The sequence below is a fragment of the Rattus rattus genome, chromosome 9 (assembly GCF_011064425.1).
Source record: "Rattus rattus isolate New Zealand chromosome 9, Rrattus_CSIRO_v1, whole genome shotgun sequence".
In the NCBI taxonomy this organism is placed as follows: domain Eukaryota; kingdom Metazoa; phylum Chordata; class Mammalia; order Rodentia; family Muridae; genus Rattus; species Rattus rattus.
Genome location: NC_046162.1, coordinates 58463361 through 58479723, shown reverse-complemented (window position 1 = coordinate 58479723; position 16363 = coordinate 58463361). Strand labels below are relative to the sequence as shown.

At 46.3% G+C, this 16363-nt stretch overlaps 1 protein-coding gene and 2 pseudogenes across 1 annotated transcript in view; 2 read left to right on the top strand and 1 right to left on the bottom strand.

The window, feature by feature from the left end:
* B4galnt2 (beta-1,4-N-acetyl-galactosaminyltransferase 2) overlaps positions 1–795 on the bottom strand; it is a 50040-nt gene extending 49245 nt beyond the window's left edge. Inside the window, exon 1 of the mRNA XM_032912266.1 lies at positions 632–795. Within this exon, the coding sequence (XP_032768157.1) occupies positions 632–642 (11 nt within the window). The 5' untranslated portion in view covers positions 643–795. The remainder of the gene's footprint in view (positions 1–631) is intronic.
* A 5763-nt stretch (positions 796–6558) lies between these two features.
* Positions 6559–6696, top strand: LOC116910727 (annotated as a pseudogene).
* A 6586-nt stretch (positions 6697–13282) lies between these two features.
* Positions 13283–13882, top strand: LOC116909729 (annotated as a pseudogene).
* Positions 13883–16363: the final 2481 nt, after the last annotated feature.

Here is a 16363-nt window from a genome sequence, read left to right as displayed (position 1 = left end):
ACACACTTCATTTCTGGTCCTTCTGAATACTTTAAAACTTAAACGAATACGCCCAAGTACATTTTCTTTTTCATATTCATTATTGGCAACCTCGGAGCCTCTTCAGCGTTCAGTACTGTGCGATGTGAGGTACAGCGTCTTACTCCTGACCCGACGTTCTGAACTCTTTGGCTCTGCAAGGGCTGCTGTGAAACCCTTTGGAAAGGACTCAAGGATCCAGGCTCTGGCACTTGCCTAAGCCCACATCCTATGGGTCCCAGACTCAGGTAGGCGCCCGGTCCCCGCTCAGCGCGTTGGGGCTACAAGTTGGGTACTCGACGTCCCCCAAGGCGCGACCCCATGCTCCGACTTGCCCCCCACCCCCACCCCGGGTTTGTTCCTGGCGGTCGAACAACCTCCAGGTCAGATTTTCCCTGGGAGAACCGGTTTCGGGTTTGAGCCACCGCAGCGGTTGAGACAGGAGATGAGAGGGGAATGTCTAGCCAGGAGGACACGCGCAGTGCCGGGAGATCGTTGTCACCCGCGAAGACTCCCGGGGCTCCACGGGCCAGCAGCCCGCTGTCTGAGCACTGCCGGTTGCCACCCTACACCTGTCCCTCCCCAACTCTTCGTGCCCAGGGACACTCACTACCTGGAAGTCATCGCAGCTCGCTCCAGCCACCTCAGCAGACTGCCCGCCGCAGGTCGGGACGCGAGCCGGAATGAACTGCGAGTCCCAGGGGCCGCGCCCGCCTACATCTCACAGCCCCCGCCCAGGCGCTAGACCTTGCCTCGCGTCCAGTCTGTGCTCCAATGTTTTTGTCTTTATTTGAGTTAGATCATTGTGACTGCGGTGCCAGGAGCCTACGCCCCCGGTACTACATGGTTCCTGCAGGGACCACTGCTCCAGTTTTTCCTTCTAGACGAGTTACCATCAGGTCCTAAGGCTTAATTTATTTGTAGAAACTATAACAGCCCCAACGACAGTTCTGAGGCTTGCTTTTCAGATGAGGAAAATCTAGGCAAGTTGGGGATAATCAAACAGTAAGCAGCGTAACCCCATCTCAACCCACTTTGGTGCACTTTTTTGTCTCTTGGGCTCTGCATACCCCCCCAGGTCAGCCCACTATATTTTTTTGGTGGGCAGATCTTTTCGGAGGGAGATAGAGTGGCTTCAGAGTTTTACCCAAACTTCAGGATGAACTGGAGCTAGATGAAGCAGGAGAAAGTATGATCCCGTGCCAGGGCTTTCCCCATCCCGGGCACATGGCGTTACGTTCCTTCTGTTCTCGCTCCAGCGCGGTCCTCCGGGGCTTCAAGGCGGGTCCTACCACAGCCTGGGTAACCTGGGCACTCACTGCCAAAGTTCCGCAACCCGGCCCCTATGCTTCTTTTCAAATTGGCTCTCTTTCTCTGCCTGCACGAGTCCTCAAGCTTTTCTGCGCACCCTAGAGAGAAACAGTTTCGGAGCCCATTCCTAGATCTCCCTGTTCTCTCCGCCCCTGCTTGCCCTTCTAAAACAGCTCAAATTTCAGTTCCCTCTAATTCAGCCTTTGACCTTACTTTTCCCCCAACATCCACCGCAAATTGTCCAAGAAAATAAGGCTACATCCATAGCCCAGTCCCTCTTATGAGGACCTATCTGACCGCATGATGCCTTTTTGCTGGGACGTGGGAAGAAAGCGATTTTCACACGAAGCTGTTCCTTCCGCATTTGCTTCTGTGAAACCTTCGAAAGGTGTTGGGGTGGTTTTCCGGGGGGGGGGGCTCTTCTCTAATGGGGTTGTACTGTTTGTTCTGATCCTGCCAAATTGCGTGCATAGTGCATAAGGTTAGCTCCAGGTAGACAGAGGATCGCGTGCAATCGTCTGACTACACACTTTATACCTTGCTGTGTCCCCAAAAGAAAGTACGGTTAGAAACAAGTAATCGGGGGTTAGGGATTTAGCTCAGCGGTAGAGCGCTTGCCTAGCAAGCACAAGGCCCTGGGTTCGGACCCCAGCTCCGAAAACAAGTAATCCTCACCGAGGCAGGAGGATCAGAATTCAAGGTCACCCTTAGTTACATTCGAGTTAGATGAATTTACAAACCCACAGAATGGTTATCTTTGCCAGTTATACACCTGACTGGATTACCATAGAATATATAAGTAGCTAAAAAAGAAAGAATAAACCTATTTTTTCCAACTCCATCGTAAGTCTGGTCTCCCTTCCTCTTTTCTTTTCTTTTTTTTTTTTTTTTTTTTTTTTTTTTTGTGGGGGAGTAATGGGAAAGGGGTTGGGAAGGAGTAGAGGCAGAAAAAGACAAAGAGAGACAAACACAGAGCAAGGGAGAGAGAGAGAGAGAGAGAGAGAGAGAGAGAGAGAGAGAGAGAGAGAGAGAGTGTGTTAGGGAGAGGGAAACAGAGGCCAGAGGGGTGTCAAGGTGGATGCTGACCTCCAGGCTTTCTAAGTTTTACAACCACCTGTGGTTGCTTTTCTTACCCCACTCCCTACCCTAAATGTTTCCAGCCTATGAGGGTCCCTTCCTCAATTTCTCATTCCTTCAACCCCACCCCTACCCCCAAACCCCACCGCCACCCCCATTTCAGCTGTGTACTCTTTTTCTTTTTCTTTTTTTTTCAGAGCTGGGGACCGAACCCAGGGCCTTGCGCTTGCTAGGCAAGCGCTCTACCACTGAGCTAAATCCCCAACCCCTCAGCTGTGCACTCTTGATTGCTCTCCTTAGTCTTCCCCCTCTCTCCTGCTCCCCTCCATGAGCTCCTTCCCCTCCTCTCTTGCTTCCTGCCTTCCCATAGCCAAGTTCAGTCTGCGGGCCATGAGCAATCTACTAATCTACGTTGTCTCTATGCTCTAGACTCTTCCAGATGCTTCTGACTATACCCTCCCTCACATCTACAATAGAAACCATGCCCCCAACCATACCTTGGGGTGATCATGCCCTCACCTTACACATCTGATGCTGAAACCTCCCAGTGGAGCATAAAGAAATATCTCTCTGGACCCGTTTCCAACGGGCCTGGCTTCCTAGCGGACGTGAGGTGCTGATTTCATTCCACTAAGGTATATATGGGTTCATGGATCGTTTGTTTCTGCTGGTTTCTGTCGCCCACCATATTTGCTTCCAAATTCTGGGATCTGCCTCTTCAACCACTTATTGTCCTCACCCCACTGTAATTCAGGGCATCTCTCAGTCTCTCTGGCTCCTGGAGCCTTCTATGCCCTCCTGGGAGTCCATTGTGTACAAAGGTTCAATCTCTCCCTCCACCTACTCTCTCCTCATCTGCTGGGTAAGTGCCACCCTGGAGCTGCCTACTTAGTCTCTGTTGGCTCGAAGGAGCCTACTATTAATATAAAAGCCACACTGGTGTGCCAGGATATTCCTTCACCCTCCTGGGCTCCCAACACTCAGAAAAGGATCCTCTCCTCATATTTATTCGGAATATTTCTCTCTGACAAGTCTCTTGATCTGCTTGGGAATGTCCCAAATTGAAATTGTCACAAGGACCACCTGTTCTCATCTTCACGGAGCTTCCTCACCTTCCCCAGGAGAGAGGATAGCCTATGCTATCTCTTCCTTATGCCCTCCTGGGTCTCTACAATCCTGGAATCCTGCTGGTGGGATCCCTGCTCATGACCCCTGTCCCCACTGTCTCTCAGCTCCCTTCTGGGGGCTCCCCGGAACTGAGAGGCCAAACCTACTCTGTCTTGGGACGGGCCTCCATCTTAAGAGAAATTTGACCTATAGCTGAACCCAAGCTGCACCCCAAGTACCAGGAAGGACTCACTGGCTTATCTTTGACCCATATCCCAGAATCATTCCCTAGCTACTTCCTAGCAACAGTCAAAGACTACTCTGATTGTTTCAGATGTGCTTTCAGATTGTGTGCGATTATTCATGGATTTTGTTCAGAGCCATAAATTAGATGCTTGCCGGGCTGAAACCCCCTGGCTTGCTCACCATTTCCTACAAAGCCTTGTACCTCTGAGAGCTCCAGGCTACACACTCCTGCTCTGTTTCGCCAGGGAGACTGTGGTGTTGCTCAAGCTTCAGCTGGAATAAAGACCCCAGTGCAATCGCTCACTTACATCGGCTCCTTGGTGGTCTTTTGGGGCTCTTGGTGGAGGCTCCTCCTCTGGGGGAGTTCTGCTTGCAATCCTTTCTCTTTCCATCCTCAGACTCAGAGATTGCATTAAAGCTCAGTATTGTCCCAAAAAATGACTTGGCCCCAGGACAGATCCACGGCCACAGAATGACAACGTTCAGATTCTCAGACTGTAGTGACCTCTGCCACCACACAAGCAACTGATCCCAAAGGTTTCTCATCTATGAGCTCTTTGCTACTTATCCACTCTTCAAAAAAAAAATAAATAAATAAATAAATAAATAAATAAATAAATATTTATTTCTGATTTCTTGTCTTTCTGATTTCTTTATGTAAACTCTTTATCTCTGGATTTGTAAATTCACTAGGTGTGATTTGAAAATCTGTAAAATCTGCTCCAGGTGTAGTTATGCATGCCTTTAATCCCAGCATTTGGGAGACAGAGGCAGCTAGACCTCTCTGAGTTCAAAGCCAATGTGGTCTACAGGGTAAGTTCCAGGACAGCCAGAGCTACACAGAGAGAAACCTGTTTCAAAAATCCAGGAAAGAAAAGGGAGGTGTAGCAAGCAACCAAGCATGATGGTCCACACCCTTAGGGAGGGGGAGTTAGGCGGATCTATGAATTCGAGTCCAGCCTGTTCTAAAAAACAAGTTCAAGGACAGCCAGGACAACAAAAAAAAACCCTGCCAAAAAAAAAAAAAAAAAAAAAAAAAAAAAAAAAAGTATAACAAAAGATGGCTAGTTTTAAAAAATCCACACGTGGGCTGGAGAGATGGCTCAGAGGTTGAGAGTGCTGACTGCTCTTCCAGAGGTCCTGAGTTCAATTCCCAGCAACCACATGGTGGCTCACAACCATCTGTAATGGGATCTGGTGCCCTCTTCTGACATGCAGATCTATATGCAGAACACGGTGTATGTAATAAATAAATAGATCTTTAAAAAATATCTACGCATAAAGTAATCTTAATTTCTACAGCAGAGTGTATATGCAGCTTGGACTCAACCCTTGTTTAGGAAGATAGAGCTTTTAAAATTGCAACAATGTGGCTTTTTTCCAGTCTTGACTGATGACCATGTGGCTGGCCACCACCTTTACTAAATTTAGTTAAAAGGGAATCCATGTGGAGGGAAGGGAATGGGGGCTTATGGACAAGAAACCGGGAAGGGGAATAACCTTTGAAATGTAAGTAAGGAAATATATCTAATAAAAAATTTAAAAAGAAAAAAAAGGGAATCCATGCGGTGTAACTTCACCATCATCTTGATTAAGGTGACTAACTAAGGGAGCGCTCATTGCACTTCTTAGTCCTACTGAGCTCTGCGTTTACCGTGTCTCCATTTTAAAATAAGGAGGCAACAGCAGTTCTTCAACATATTGGGGATTGGCATGGATTTCCTAGGATAATTTTTGTCCAGAGAGTAAAAAATTTAGATAAGGAACAACATGTTTGATGTATAAGGTCTTTTTGATAAATAAGGCTTGCAAATTCCTAAGTATTAAAGGTCTACACAGATGAACAGAAGTTGACTGACTGCCTTAGTCACGATTCCTTTGCTGTGAAGAGACGCATGACCAGGACAACCCTTATAAAGGAAAACCCTTCACTGGGGCCTGCTCACAGGTTCAGAGGTTTAGTCCGTTATTAGCAGGGCAGGAGGCGTGCGGTTCGCAGAGTGGGAAAGGGGTTCATCCCAACCATGACTCCTGTATCTTTGCAGTGTTGTGATTTGTGATTGGTTCTCAGTGGGTCATCGAAATTCTGATCTTCCTCTACATGTCTCAAAATGGATGGCAATGTCAATAGGAGTGGGGTGTGGACCAGAGACCCAGTTCCTGGCTTCTGCCTGAGCTGTTTCTTCCTTTGGACACCTCTAATTGGGGAAGCCAGGTTTCTTATCTTCCTTAATTAGTCTCCCCCTTATTTTTGGAAACAGTCTCCCACTGAGTCTGGAGCTCACCAGTTTGTCTAGAGGCTAGCTATGAGTTCCAGGATCTTCTTGTTTCCTCCCCTTCACTGTTGGGGCAACAGACATGGACCTCTATACTTGTGTGCCGACGGTTGGAACTCAGGTTTTTCTGTTTGTATGGCAAACACTTTACTGACTATCCATGTCCCAAGCCCCAGGGGGAAATTTTCTTTTTCCCGGAGCTGAGGACTGAACCCAGGGCCTTGCGCTTGCTAGGCAAGTGCTCTACCACTGAGCTAAATCCCCAACCCCGGGGGAAAATATTTTTAAGGCTTTCTCTCTCTCGATCTCACTGTGTAGCTCTGGTTGGCCTTTAACTTGCTCTGTAGACCAGGCTGGTTTCAGAATCACAGAGATCTACCTGCTTCCGCCTAGCAAGCGCTAGAGTTTAAGTGTATGGTCTTTTTACATAGCTCTGGCTCACTACATAGACCAGGCTGGCCTGAAACTCAAAGAGATCCACCTGCCTCGGCTCACTCACTGCTATTTTAATATTCTTTTTTGAACACTTCTCTGACAGGGGAGGTTCCCGGCAGAGGACTGTCTATTGCAGTCTACATGCTGGCTCCTACAATTTCTTCAAATGTGGAGAAACTCAATTGTATAATTTTTGGTAATGAGGGACCAGGTTCATTCTTCCTTGGGGAACTAACTACACAGACACACAGACACACAGACACACAGATATACACACACGCACACACGCACACACGCATTCTTTAATTTATTTTTATTTTATGTGCATTAATGTTTTTGCCTGCATGGACATCTGTATGTAGGGTATCAGATCCTCCCCTGGAACTGGAGTTATAGACAGTTGTGAGCTGCCATGTATGTGCTGGGAACTGAACCCAGGTCCTCTGGAAGAACGGTCAGGGCTCTTTAACTGCTGAGCCATCTCTCTCCACACACACACCCCCTCCACACACATATTCTTATTTGAAATTTCTGTGGCAAAAGTAGATAGATAAATAGCAAGATAGATAGATAGATAGATAGATAGATAGATAGATAGATAGATAGTAAGAAAGATTGCCAGTTGAGGTTGTGCACACCTTTAATCCCAACACTTGGGAAACAAAGACATTCAAATCTCTGAGTTCTAAGGCTAGCCTACTCTCTTTTCTTTTCTTTTCTTTTTTTTTTTTTTTTTTTTTTTTTTTTTTCGGAGCTGGGGACCAACCCAGGGCCTTGCGCTTGCTAGGCAAGCGCTCTACCACTGAGCTAAATCCCCAACCCCACTAGCCTACTCTCAAAGTGAATTTCAGGACAGCCAGGGCTACAGAGAAGTCCTGTCTCAGAAAGAAAGAAAGAAAGAAAGAAAGAAAGAAAGAAAGAAAGAAAGAAAGAAAGAAAGAAAGAAAGAAAGAAAGGAAGGAAGGAAGGAAGGAAGGATGGGAAATCCTTGTGGCGATGCAATATTATGAAACTGTCTCTTACTTTTTTTTAACTTCTTATTGATTCTTTGTGAGTTTCCCATCATGCACCCCAAGTCTGCTCCTTTTCCCAGCCCCTCATACCCTCCCTTTGCCCTTGCAACCTCCCCCAAAAATAAAAAGCACACAAACAAAAGTGAAGCATAGTAACCCTCTTGCTATGGAAGCCGCAGTGTGCCCCACTGTGTCCCACAGTAGACCCCCGTCCACACACCTTCACGAGCAAATGTTCATTGCAATGCATCTCTTAGAATTTTGCTGAACCCCACAGTCAAAGTTAATAACACACTTTGAAGTCCCTTAAGGCTGGTACCCTATTGTTCGCTCCGCCTGTTGATTCAGTCTTCCTTAAAGAGAACAGTATAACAGATAACCTTACTTGCCTTGGGCTTACCAAGAGCTCTCGGTTTTTATGGCCTACACTAACTCATAGCTTAGTTAAATTATGGTGTACCTTCCATGCCCCTAATATGAAGATTCGTTTATGGCTTTGGGATGGTAAGCAGTGATGTTTGTAGCACTGCTTGTGGTCTGCGTCAGCTGGGATCCATTGGAGCCAGTGACATAATTCCTTTGTAAACTCTGTTAATGATTTCTGTGAAGTGTCCCACATGATGCCCTCTGTGCTGTTCAGTAAAGACACAGTGAAACCCTTTGTTAGGGACTGACGGACACGGGTACAGAGGCAGACGTGGATTCAGGTTCGTGCAATGGACAGACAGAGGGATGAGAGACCCCTGGCACATGACAGAATTCAAATCTAGACTTGCTCTTGGTTAAATGACCCCAGAGACAGAGTTTTCATTTTCTCCCTTAATGTGACACCAGTACACTGTCAGTGACTCTGAATTATTCACTGATGTGTTTAACCCAGCATCTCTCTATCAAAGGACTATTGTGTTCATTCAAATACTGTCTGTGGTGGTTTGAATATGCTTGGCCCAGAGAGTGGCACTTAGCATGTGTAGGCTTGTTGGAAGTAAGTGTGGCCTTGTTTGAGGAACTGTGTCACTGTGGAGGTAGCTTTGAGACTCTCCTCCTAGCTGCCTGGAGGCCTTTTCCCCAGTCTCCTCCTGTTTGACTTCAGATTAAGATATAGGCCTCTCGGCTCCTCCAGCACCATGTCTGTGGCATGCTGCCAGGCTTCCTGCCTTGATGATAATGGACTCAAATGCTGAAATTGTAAGCCAGCCCCAATTAAATGTCATCTTTATAAGAGTTGCCTTGGTCATGGTGTCTGTTCACAGCAATGGAAACCCTAACCAAGACACTGTCAGAGCAAATTTTCTGTTAATTTTGCTGACGTACATATGTGTTCCTCCTAGCTGCTAAAACTGCCAAGCCAGACTCTGAAGTGAGTGGCTCCTTTCCCTACCCAAGTCCCAAGTTCTAGAGTTCCTTTGATCCTGCCTTCTTAAGACCCCATAGAGGTCCTGTTCAGACAAGGAAGAAGGAATGTTGCACAGGAAAGCCAAGAAGAGTATGGACACCTTGTGGGCTCTATCAACCAGTCTATTGATATCACGTATATAGTAAAGCTTCCATTAAAAACCCGAAGGAGGCCGGATGTGGTCATGCCTTTCATCCCAGCATTTGGGAGGCAGAGGCAAGAAGGGTATCTGTAAATTTCAGGACAGCCAGAAGTCAGTTACGTGCACATTTATGATCTCAGCACTTAGGAAGCTGAGGCAAGACGGTTATGAGTTCAAGCTCAGCCTGACTGGGCAACACAGTGAGTTCCGGACCTTACCAGGTGAGACCCTCTCTTGGCATATTCATATAATCCCAGCTCAGGAAGCTGAGGCAAAAAGGTTACAGATTCACGGGCAGCCGGAACTACACAGTGAAGTCCTGTAGATAGATAGATAGATAGATAGATAGATAGATAGATAGATAGATAGATATTTTGTAGGAGCTGAAGATATATAGGCTCCTGGAGGGTGGGTACAGGAAGAGGACATAAAGAACTGCTTCCTCCGGGTGAATATGACTGTCGCAGAGCTATGCACAGCTTTGTGACCCCTGCAACACAATAAGGGAAACAACAGTTCTGTCTACAGTAATAATAGTGCAGCTATCACCACCCCCTAGCAGAAGACAGGGAGGATGGCAGGCCCATAACCTGACATGCCACCCCGCTACCCATTCCTGCACACCAACTGCAAGTCATCTCGGAAAGTGCTAGAGTAGCTCTGAGGCAGGAGGCTAACTGAAGCAGGGCTCCAGGGTGCAACCCCCATGAGGTAATCAACCATAACGGAGGGACTTACTGGTCTTACTGGTAAGTAACTCCTCGCCTCATGCTCTTGTAAACAGGCCCAGTGAATCCATTGGCTCAGCATACCAGGCTTGGGTGGAATGGTTCCTTGTTCTGTCATTGGCTCTCTAGCTGGGGTAACTGTGTCAGGTAGCTAACCGAACATTAGCAGGCTTGGAGGCCATTGATGGTGGACCCACTCACACTTCTGAAGTCAGGTTTCCCGTCTGCTATGCCATGTATATGTGTTGCTCTGAGACAGGGTCTTACTACATAGCACTAACTTCCCGGAACTCTCTATGTAACTGGGGATAACCCTGAACTCCTGATCCTCCTACCTCGATTTCTGCAAGTGCTGGGACTATGCACATATGCCTTCCCACCTAGTTTATGTGCTATATGTGCATCTAATGCATACCTGGTACCACCAGAGCCCACAAAAGGCATCTGATCCCCCTGGAGCCGGAGTTACAGACAGTAGTGAGCTGTCCACCGTGGATGCTGGTAGCCATCCTGTCGGGGCAGCACATGCTCTAACTGCGGAGCCATTTCTCCAGCCCCCACCCCACTCATTTATGGATTGAACCTTCTCCCCGCAATCCCCTTTGGCATTGAATCTGGTCAGTAGTCCGTCTTTCATTCTGTTTTCCTCTACTGTGCAGAATCTTTTTGATTCTACACTCATGTGATTACTCCTGCGCTATTTCAATACTTATTGGAAAGTACATCCTCCGCCTACATCCTTTAGATTTTTCTCTTTCCTTTATTTTTCCGTTTTCCCCTCAAGCAGCTTCCAAGTTTCCAATCATCAATTGAGGCCTTTGATGCATTTGCATTGATTTTGTCTGTTCGGTGCCAGGTAAAAGATCGGCATCTAGTTCCGTTCGCCAGCCTGTGAATGCCCAGTTTCCCAGTTTGTTGAAAGACTGTATCGTCTTTCTTTCTTTAAAAAAAAAAAAAAAGATTTATTTTATTTGTGAGTACACTGTAGCTGTCTTCAGACACACCAGAAGAGGGCATCAGATCCCATTACAGATGGCTGTGAGCCACCATGTGGTTGCTGGGAATTGAACTCAGGACCTCTGGAAGCCATCTCTCTAGCTGTGTTTTCTCCAATATATGTCGCCTGGCACCTCTGTTAAAATTCAGGTGGCTTGCTCTGTGTGGGTTTATTTCTGGGATCTCTCTTGACATTAAGACATGATACTGTAGCCTATACATACATGTTGGGCTACACTCAGAATATCCTAGGACACATGCAGCCCACAGGTCACATGTTGGATGCTCTGCATTTGATTCTTTGGGGCTGCGCGTCTGTTTTTGTGTCAGCATCATGCTCTTCCGGTATTATAGGTGTAGGCATAAATTTTTTGCAACCTGTTTTAATAAGGATTCAACCTCTCCTCCAGCCCACCACCCAGCAGAGGTAGTGGAAAAGAAAAGTTTTGAGGATAGACGAAGCAGACCTGTTTGGCAATAGTTCTTCAAGGGCGAGCTCAATCTTCTTTCTCAGCAGTTCAGTCCTGCAGCAAACACCAATATGAACCAGCAGCTACAGTCCAGTCCTCTAGGTAGGCAGACAACACGTGTGAACCAGCAGCTGTAGTTCAATCCTGAAGAAACTACAAGGCTGGCCAAGGCTACTGAAGTGCCAAGAAGCTTCAGGAACCTCACAAGCTGTTCTTTGGCAAGTTTCTCTCAATGGGAGCATCACCGCAAGCAGGGGAGCTCAACAATGCTATGTAAGGCGAACCATACATGTGTGTTTTTAGCGAAGTCTAGCAAGGCGGAGCAAACCAAACCAATGCTCAACTCCCACTGTCTGTGTGGTCATATTTATACTCCATCGCGTGTCTGCTATAGCAAAACACCTTTTCACCTGTGTCTGCTTCAGGAAAACATTCTTTCACATGTCTGCTTTAGCAAGACATCCTTTTACCTGTGTGTCCCAGCAAAACATCATTTGACACAACTGACTTTCCAAACAAACCAGAAGTTTCCACTTCATATGGGTCTGAAGTATAATTTGAAATCTGATGGTGATGATGGTGATGATGGTGATGATGGTGATGATGGTGGTGGTGGTGGTGGTGGTGGTGGTGGTGGCTCATTCTGTCAGGGTTGCTGTGGCTGCTTGGGGTTCTTTGTGCTTGTGCAAGATGAACTGTAGGATTTTATCCTCCATTCTGTAGAGAATATTGTTGACGTTTTCATGGGGAGGGCATCAAATGTGTAGATTTGAATGTACACAATATGAATTCTTGCTAACCCACGAACTTGGAGGCTCTTTGCATGTCCTAACGTATTCTAGTTCCAAATTCTTTCTTTAGTCAAGAATGGCGGTTCACACACGTTCCCTCGGCATTTGGGAAACGGAGGCGGAGAAGTCAGGGAATGAACATCAGCTTCAGATTCATAGGGAGTGAGCTCCGAGCCAGTTTGGTATATGTGAGACCCCATCTCAAAAAAATTGTATTTCTTTCTTCCATGTTTGGGGTTTTTACTATGAAGGCTTTTCAGTTCCTTGCTTAGGTTAGGGCTGTTACTAGGTGATTTTTTTTTTAACCTCCTGTGAATGGAACTGTTGTTCTGATTTCTTTCTCAAGCATGTTTGTCAATGGGAATGATCTGAATTATTCCTTTTCTATTCCTATCCCACCGCCCTCTTTCTTTCCACTCCTAGATGGAAAGGATTGTAGCCCAGGATGGCCTTGAAACTCCTCCTACCTTAACCTCCCAATTGCTGGGATTACTGATGAGAGTCAACCAGGCCACCTCCTCACTTCTTTGTCTTATTACTCTGGCTAAGGAGTCAAGCACTGTATTCAATACGAATGGGTAGAATGGAAACCCTTCCCTCTTTCCTGAGTTTAGAGGAAATGTTCTGACGTTCTCTAGTCAGGATGCTGGATTCAGGTTTATCTGCTATAGCCTTATTATTTTGAGGTGATGTCTTTGTTAGGGTTTCTATTGCTGTTAGGAGACACCATGACCAGGGCAACTCGGAGATATTTAATTGGAGCTGGCTTGCAGGTTGAGAGGTTCAGTCCATTATCATCAAGGTGGGTCCAGGCTGGCATGGCGAGGAAGAGCTGAGAGTTCTACACCTTGATCTGAAGGCTGCTAGAAGACTGGATTCCAGGCAGCTAGAAAGAGGGTCTCTCAAAGCCCACCCCCACAGTGACACATTTCCTCCAACGAGTTCACACCTCTTCCAACAAGGCCACACCCACTCCAACAAGGCCATGCCTCCTAGTAGTGCCCCTCCCTGGGCCATGCATATTGAAACCACCAGAGGTACGTTGCCTCTATCCTAAAGAGGTCATAAAGATTATCAAAGGTCTTTTCTACATTTGCTGAAATATCAGATGGCTTCGTTGTGCTGTGTGACTTCTATTGACTTGCACGTATTGAACAACGTTTGCATCCATAAGAAGGAACCAGCTTGGTCCCACACCTTTCACAACATGGGGAAGAGCTTCCTTTTCGCCAGTGCTACCTGAGGATTTCCTGGAGCCGCCCCCCCCACCCCCGAGATGGAGGATGATCAGGAGCTGGAGAGAAAAATATCAGGATTGAAGACCTCAATGGCTGAAGGCGAGAGGAAGACAGCCCTGGAAATGGTCCAGGCAGCTGGAACAGATAGACAGTGTGTGACATTTGTACTACACGAGGAGGACCATACACTAGGAAATTGTCTGCGGTACATAATCATGAAGAACCCAGAAGTGGAATTTTGTGGTTACACTACGACCCATCCTTCAGAGAGCAAAATTAATTTGTGAATTCAGACACGGGGTGCACTTCCAGCTGTTGAGCCGTTTCAGAAAGGCCTGAATGAGCTCTTGAATGTCTGCCAGCATGTGCTTGTCAAGTTTGAGGCCAGTGTAAAGGACTGTAAAGATAAAAAAGGCAAGCAAAAACGAACCCACGCTCTAGTCCCTCGTGCAGGGTACAAGCAGGACCACCCTCAGGATGGTACAGAGCCCAGAACTAGAATTGGTGACTACAGCATGTTCTGTCCTATAGGAAAATGCGGCTCTAGCTATTGACCCATTACAGCTTTTGGAATCTCTGCAAGTCTGTTTGCCTAATAAATTCTCACTTTTGTTTAAAAAAAAAAAAAAAAAAAAAAAGAAGGAACCAGCTTGATCATGTACCACCAAGACTGCCACTACTGCAGCCTCAGGCCAATCGGCAGAATGATGTCAGCTGATACAGACTGACATGGAGTTTTGCTGAGATGGACTCATGTGCTTTGGCAAGACCTGTATTGAGGCAAGACCCATGGAAGACACGTGATGCTTGGAGGGATATAAATAGGACTGAAGGGACAGGGACAGTGACGAGGACTTTCTCTTCACATGGCTGGCCTTGCAACACTTCTTGGCCTCGTGTCTTCACTGATCTTCCCTTTGTTGAGAGAGGCCCGGCAGAGAACTTCTGGTGTAATTGTTCCTGCTGGCTCAGAGCCATTCAACTGAGGCCTGGCTGTTTCTGCTAGGTCCTGCCACCACTGCCAATTTGTGTTTGCTATCCCAACACTACTGAACTGCACTGCTGGCGTATCCATGAAGTGTTTGCAAGTGGATTGAGCTGCTGCTGCTGCTGCTGCTGGCTTCTGTGAACTAAACTACTGATCTCCTGACAAAACAAATGGGATTTGCTCCAAAGGACAATTTCTAAACAGGTGTACTTTCCTCGTATCCTTATAACCTTTCTTTTCCACTACCTCTAGTGGATGGTGGACTAGAAGGGAGGTTAAAGCATTTAAGAACCGTTATTAAAAATAGGGTTGAGGAAAGTTGAAGCTGACAAACAGGTCTGGCTGCACATTAAAGGTTCTTCGGTGAGGTCCTATCAGGATCAACAACTCAACGTTCTCGGGGGACGGGGGTTGGTTTAACTTTTTGTCACAGGTCCATTGTCTGAGACATGGATTATTTGTTCACTCAGGATAATCTACAAAGCAAACAATGGATGGATGTAGAGGCAGCCATGCACCAAGGTTTTAGCACGCTGAACAAGTTTTTAGGCTCACATGAAGAGCAGGGGCTTTTTAACCAAAATAGCCCCACTCCTTGTCATCAAATGGTTGCAGGATATTTGGTCACATTGTGAACTCCAAAGTCATGAGCTGGAAAGCCTGTGTGGAATGGCTCATCCCTGGCACACATCTTCAATCCAGAGAGCTTTCTGTAGACAGGGTTACATAAAGTTAACCCTAGGTCAATGGGCAGAACTAGAAACCAGTGGACAAGGAGTAAACATAAAGAAGTAAAAAAAAGAGACACGGAGTTAAAGGGTACTTAATTTTTTTGGTTTTTTTTTTTTTTTTTTTTTTTTCTTTTCGGAGCTGGGGACCGAACACAGTGCCTTGCGCTTCATAAGCAAGCGCTCTACCACTGAGCTAAATCCCCAACCCTAAAGGGTACTTAAGGCAACATGGGGAAGAAGAAACTTTTTCCTTCTGGGATGTTGGTGGAGTAGGAGGGTCAGCTGGGTGCTTTCTCTGCCTCTCTAAGGTAGCAGGCTTTCAACACAGCGTCTGGCCAGAGAGGAGTAGTTAGTTCTTGAGCATTTTCCAGATGTTTGAATGAAAGTATCTTGTGGGTATCTATCGAAAAATACTCCCAGGAACAATAAGATTGCTGGGTGAAGCAAAAGCCTAGTGTCAGGAATGATACCTATGAGTTGTTGGTCACTGAGGTTCTTGAGGTCCCCCAAACATCACATGTCAGTTGTATGCCAAAAATCAAAAGAAAGTCCCTATTGCTGGAGACAGTACAGGCTCTGGTCATGATGTTTCCTCACAGCAATGGCAACCCTTACTAAGACACTAGCTTAGATAATTCCAGAAGGTGCCATTCAGGTCACAGACCCTGTGAATCTTGTCACCCAAGATGCACTCGGCTCATAACAACAGCTAAGGGAGAGATGACCACTCCCAGTAAAGCCACCAGCTCACCATGCTTTACTTGGGTGGGATTCTGACTTTGATTTGCCATTTCCTTCTCTATGTGGGGTGACTAGAAATGGTCTATTGAGAAGGGTGTGCAAATTGGCCCATAAAATAATCAAGAGGAACTTTTAAACCGGAAAGCAAATAGGATCTGTCTGAGTCATTCAAAAGCTGATGTTTGGCTGAAGGAGGGAAAACTCAGATGTTTAAAAAAAAAAATACTACTTTTCCAAAGGACCCAAGTTGGGATCCCAGTACCTACAACATGGAGCTTAGGATCACTACAACTCCAGGAGATCCAATGTCCCCTTTCGGCCCATACCCACATAAAGCATGCACAGACAAGTAATAATAATAATAATAATAATAATAATAATAATAATAATAATAATAACAACAACAACAACAACAAAAACAGAGCTTATAAAAGTGTGAGGATCTGAGTTTTGCATCCCCAGTACCCATGGAAAAGCCATGTGCAGGGGCCAATGTCTATAATCATAGCACTAGGAGGTAAAAACAGACAGGCCCCTAGAGGTCATTGGCCAGCCGGCCTAGCTAAATCAGTGAGCGCCAGGTTCAGTGAGAATCCTGTCTCAAAATTAATATGGAAAGTAGTACAGAGAGTGGTACAGAGAGACACCCAACATCAACT